Source organism: Seriola dumerili, unplaced genomic scaffold, assembly GCF_002260705.1.
Source record: "Seriola dumerili isolate Sdu_G_001 unplaced genomic scaffold, Sdu_1.0 BDQW01000161.1, whole genome shotgun sequence".
Lineage (NCBI taxonomy): Eukaryota > Metazoa > Chordata > Actinopteri > Carangiformes > Carangidae > Seriola > Seriola dumerili.
In genome coordinates this window covers 6,363,163-6,369,162 of record NW_019174416.1, presented here as the reverse complement: position 1 = coordinate 6,369,162, position 6,000 = coordinate 6,363,163, and the positions used below count along the sequence as shown (strand labels likewise).

General features: G+C 39.2%; 1 protein-coding gene across 1 annotated transcript in view; it reads left to right on the top strand.

The window, feature by feature from the left end:
• The first annotated feature begins 4,835 nt into the window (after positions 1 to 4,835).
• The window catches only part of LOC111226783 (X-linked interleukin-1 receptor accessory protein-like 2), a 153,696-nt gene continuing 152,531 nt past the window's right edge, over positions 4,836 to 6,000 (top strand). Inside the window, exon 1 of the mRNA XM_022752094.1 lies at positions 4,836 to 4,890. Coding sequence (XP_022607815.1) covers positions 4,836 to 4,890 — 55 coding nt within the window. The remainder of the gene's footprint in view (positions 4,891 to 6,000) is intronic.

The window sequence follows — 6,000 nt, the reverse complement described above, 5'->3', positions numbered from 1 at the left end:
TGACAGGAGCAAAGGGAAAAGTGCGGTGACAAAGTCCATGTCAGGAGGAGGTTGTGGTGGATGGATGGGTCATCAAAACACAGGAATATGACACAGGAGAGCAGCGTTCAATTCCCATGTGAAACCAGCAGTTTATGTTGTTTGTTTTATGTAACCATGACAACAAAGATTTCACTAATGTTGAGGAAGTACTTATTTTAACTCAAGTCATGATCTTTTCCCAATCCAAACCAAGCCATTACCATTATTATAGTAACCACAGCGATGAACATTACGCGGCTCTTGGGACAATCATGTGTTTATTATGACCATGACAACTGAGGCCCGGCATGCATGCCGCCGTAGGGGCACTATTTCAGGAGACACTTTTATGGGTCGTAAAAAAGGGTTAAAAAAAAACACCTGTATAGCTGTTCAGGTTGGAGGAGTTGTGTTTCTCATACCAGTCTGTCTTTCAGTGGTGTAAAGTACATAAAGATGGCTGACTGCGTAGAATGATGAGCCTCGATTTTGGGTCGTATCTTCAACCCATGACGCTGAGTGACTATGTATAATCTAATGTAGAAAGGTCAAACGTACCAAACCTATAACCCAGCAGCCAGAACCCAGCAGCATTTTTAGTGTGTGTGAACTGCAATCTCTGCTGTCAAAGTCAGACGCTTTGCACACCCAATCATCCGCCCTCACCTCCTCCTCTACTGATTTAGCGGCACTATGTCACTCTTGCTTTTGGACTTTGCTCGCATTTTATGAAATCTGAATCCATCATTGAATCTGCTCATGGAGTCAGAATATCTTCCAGACACTTATCAAATGTGTTTGCCTACATCTTCCAACTATTCAATTCAGATCTGTACTTGGCAGAGAAAATGCTCACAACCCGCAGATAAAACCTGAAAACGATATGAGCACCAGAAAATGTGAAATGCAAATTAAATACGTATCTGACACAAAAAATACAGTCACAGTTGCTTCTTGGTTACTTCTGCATTACATCTTATTTCATGAGCTACTTGCTCCAAACAGTGGAGGCACAGGTTCAGAAGCACTCAACTAATGAGCTTAAATTATTGATATGATAAGAAAGGCTAAATGAGAGACTGATGTACAGTAACACAGCTGGCTTGTTCCACTACAGCAGATACAGCAACGCCTGGGATGAGTTGAACAAGAAAAGGCAGCGGCCACTCACCATTGTAAAGTGATGTTTCATAGTGTCGTTTCTTTGAGCACACCATCCGGTTTGTGAGGTCTGAGCACAGACACTGGCTCGTACAAATCCCATGACTAATCACATTAACCAGAGGACAGCCAAAAAAAAAGGTTGATTATGGACTCTGGGCATTTAAAGGGGCTATTCGTATGTTTTTTTCTGCCGCTCAACGTCGTTTCTTGGCGGGAGCCGGTTCTGGTGCTTTCCACTTGACAAGAGCTTCAGCCATCATTGCGTTTACAAGACAAGAGCTTATAAAACGTCCTGTGAGCAGCACTACTTTTTCAGGGCAGATTAGAGGCTACATTGAGCCGCTATAGGAAAGTGACCAAATGAGCCGGGGCTAGCTGGTTAACATGCTAACTTCAGTAGGAGAAATGAAAAGGCATGATAGAGACAAGTTAACACTGGTGTTGCTTTCAACCTCTGGAGACAGCTTTTGTTGAGTAAAGGAATAAAGTTTGACGCTGAATTTGCAAAGTTTTTTCTAGACTGGTAAGTAAACAGCTGTTAATACTAACATTTGCTATGTAGCTATATCAAAACTTACAAATTGCTCCTTTCATGTCAATTGCAGTTATTTAGTCATGGTCTCAGACATTCCTTAACACTAAGTTTACTTTTTCAAATCTCCCCACAGATGTGAACTAAACTGTTAAAAAATGTTTCATTCTTTTCACCAAAATTCAGTGTCAACAGTTTTCTTAGTGAAAGTCAACTTCCACCAAAACTCTGTGTCCACTGCACATTTGTGTTGAAACCTAACATGAAATGACTGTAAATCAGGAGACAATTTGCCTTATTCTGATACATTTAAATAACCATAGAGCAATTATTGTCCTCATGGAGCTGGGAATTGTCTGACCACTGCCCACATGATCAGATGTCTCTCTGCTGTATTATTCAAATGACCACATGTCAGTTGTCAGGAAAACATGCACATAAATTGTTATAATGATGGTCTGATCTTCATATTTTGAAGTATGAAGCAAGCACACACGCTTTCTTCATCCTGCTGCCTTCAAATGATCCTAATCATGATAGAAAAAAAAAACACTGGGAACATTTCATTAACCCAAAGAGATACAGCCCAAAGTGAGATGATCCCGAGTTCAACAAGTGATGAAAACAATCATTATCTGAATAAACATGAAACACCTTTCCTGCATATAAAGCAGTCCAGCAGGCCAAGATCACATTGACATTTAATGATCAACAAGGAAGAAAGGAAGTGATCTGCTGCAGCAGGGAACAGTGAAATGATACAGCAAAGAAATAACATGAAATAAACACTACAGCGCTAAACATAAAGATACACATGCAATTAAGTGGGAATGGTGGACATTTGTGTATTACAGCTCGGATGCAGGTAATTGATGCAGCTCTCCATACATGTTCCACCTTTCTCTGTCATTTCATTTCATCTCCTCACCAGTTTCCAATTTTCATCTTTCTGTCATAAAAAATATATATATATATATTTCTTTCGTGTCTTTCTCTATTTATCTGGTTGTATTTGTGTCCTCCCACGTGTTGTCTAATTGGTTGGTCCTATTTTCATTCCTTTTGACATTCCTGTATTGTCATCTCCCATTTCTCTTTCTCTTGCTTGTCTGGTTAATCCTTTGGCAGCTTGTTTTTTTTGCGTGTGTTTTTTTACATCTTCTGTAGTTACTTGTGTTTCTTTCAAACTTCAGTTTTAGTATTTTCCTTTTCCTCCCCTTATCTCATACTTGTTCCTCCAATTTAACCTCTGCTATAAAGCGATATGTCGTACGGCTTTATGACACAATCGTACATTTCCATACACAACAGGAGGAAGGCACAATTTTTAAATGCAGTTTAACAGTTCTTTCCGGTAATAAAAAGGGGATGTGTTTGGACTGTACTCTGAGGCATTTGGGTGAATGGAAAATATGGTCTAAATTTTTTAGAAACATTAACATTACTTCTGGTATGAGATAGACCATCAGTCATCTCCATACTGATCTCATTCATTAGTGTAATTATACCAAGGTACATTTAATTTGACAAGATTTATTTATGTTTGTGTGCTACAAAGAATTTTTTTCCTATATTCGTTTCCTCATCTTTCTCTTTTTATCTTTGTTTCCTCAATCATTATTCAGTGAGTAAGTAACTTGATAAGGACGCATTACCTACTTTCTTATTATCTTCCCTGATATGGCTCATCCACGTGTACGTTTCTCCTCTCCGTCTTCCCTCTATACCTCCCTCTATCTGTCCATTCATCTGTCCATATATCCCTCTTTAGGAGTTATTATGGTTAATAGGAAGGCCAATGTGTTCTGCTTCCCAGGGAAATGGAACTCATTACTTTTCATTAAGTACTTCTTGACAAAACTACTCCCTCATCCTCTCCATGTCCTCCGTTTTCCTATTCTTTCTTTTTTTTCCCTCTGCTTCATGTATCATTTGTCTTTTCGCTGATAGGCCTCCTAACTTCTTCCTGTTCTGTTTCATGACCTGATCCACAAAACCAACCAACCACATTTTAAAGAGGTTTTAGAAAACCTCAGTTTGGACAGATACTATGAGCTTTATTCCCATGAATCAGATGCACATGGCACAAGCACAGTGACTGTGTCAAGAGGCACATGGCATGACTATAACACAGTTGGAAATGGTACTGTAACTGCAGTGAGCCTGGCCTCCAGCCTGACCAATCAAATCACATTTTTCCTACTCTTTAATATAGGCCTCTTTTCCAGGTTACACTGACCATTTGGTGATAGAAAGAACTTTTGTGGAGGAGCTGCTTTGGTCTTTTCTGAGAGGAAACCAATTTCAGAGTTCACAGAAAACAAATGTATGTATGTATATATATGTATATATATGTATATTTATCTGTGTGTGTGCGTGTGTGTGTGCGTGTGTGTGCGTGTGTGTGTGTGTGTGTGTGTGTGTGTGTGTGTGTGTGTGTGTGTGTGTGTGTGTGTGTGTTTGTGTGTGGCAGAGAGCAAGAGAGTTGGCATCCATAAACGCTGTTAGTGAAAATAGCACAAAACTCACATGCACCTTGTGGCATTGACCTGTTTGTGGTCGACCAAATGACCAGATTGGCAGAGAAACACGTATTTAAAAGTGAAGGAAAAAAGCACCATACACATGAAATAAAACAGGTCACATCTCTTTTTGCACAGACTGTTGTCTTACATTCAGCAGAGGATAGACCAGTGTTTCCTGAAGTGAGTGCTGCAGCACTTGGGGTGCCTTTAGAACGGGCTGAGGATGGGCCGCAAGACCCATCATGTTTTTCCACATTTAATTTACATTAACCACTTTTCAAACACATTAAGACAGAAGAAAAAAAAGCTATAAATGTCAAAATCAACATATTCAAAAACAAAAAGTTGTGTAATTTAAAAGACCACGTAGGTCATTTGTTCCTACCCTCAAACTAATAGTGCTGCAGCTGATGACATGACATCTCATTTTTGTCATAGTAACACAACTCCTTTTCAGAGCAAGTGATGGAAATATGTTACACAGTAAAAAAAAAAGCTCAAAGAAATGTTGATACATCACATCCCTCACAGTCTGAACCCACTGAAGCTGAGCCCACAAACAAAACTAAAACCACACTGACCACTTCTCGGCAATGGCGGAACGGACAGGTTTTGGCTTGTGGAAGACATTTATCATTGCCCGCTGTGGTATTACACAATCCCAGAATCATATATTTGTGATGCGGCTCTCTTCTCCCTGGTTTACATGAAAACGAGAGAAGACAGCACTTCTCAGTGCAGTTACACCTGCAGGTTTTGTGCTCTCCACCCACGTCGACAGGCTCAGCTGTTCCATTAAAAAAGACTGCAATTGTTTTTTTGTTTTGTCTAGTTTGTCCTTGTACACCTTAAATACAGGTATTTAAATTTTGAGGAGAATGAAAGAAATACATTTAATATATCTGTGTATTAAATTGTTTAATTTAAGTGAAATATTTCTCTGTAAAAAATGCAGAGCATGTTATACGTGGAGCTCTGTGGCTTGGAGGGTTGAAAACTGTCCTTTGAAGGGGTTTCATAGTCTAAAAAATCTGGTAACCACTGGGCCAGACTGTGATCAGAATTGAGGAGGTTTTATGCCAAAATATGTTTCCGCTGGCGGTGCGTTCTTCCCTTGATTTTCTAATGGGGAAGTAATCATTTCAACTGGATTACAAAAGAACAATAGAAACTTACTGAATTGTTTCCGAATGAACAGAAAACCATTTGTTGTCATTATAAATCATCCGCAGTGTTCTGAGGTTCTACTGTACCTGACACTAAGGACATTTCACTCATCATAGAGTCACTGCACAGTGGCAAAGTAACAACACTGATCAAAGACTAAATGACATCAAAAGCAAAGAAAAACTGTTTTATGGAATTCAAATGTAGGTGCCAGAGAGAGCGAGAACAGGGGCTGAACTACTACTGATGTCATAATTATGCTAATAAAAGAGGCAAGACCGATTTTCGTCACTGTAGCACACCAAGAACTATTTAATATGTTTATGGTTTCACGCAGGACGTGTTCTAAGAGGTCTGATTTTGTTATACGTATGCGTCAGTAGCATTCCTACAGCGCTCAGTTTAAGTGCTTGTTAGTTTTAGATTTCTTGATGATAATGTTGTATTGAACTTTATTGACCTAGATGAAGAGTACAGGTTATGGCTAATCATCCTTTTACCACTTATTCCAAATCACTCTTTATTCTACATCTATTTATTCAACAATCCACATCCCTCCCTGCATGTTCACAAGGTGATTTGAGACTAAAT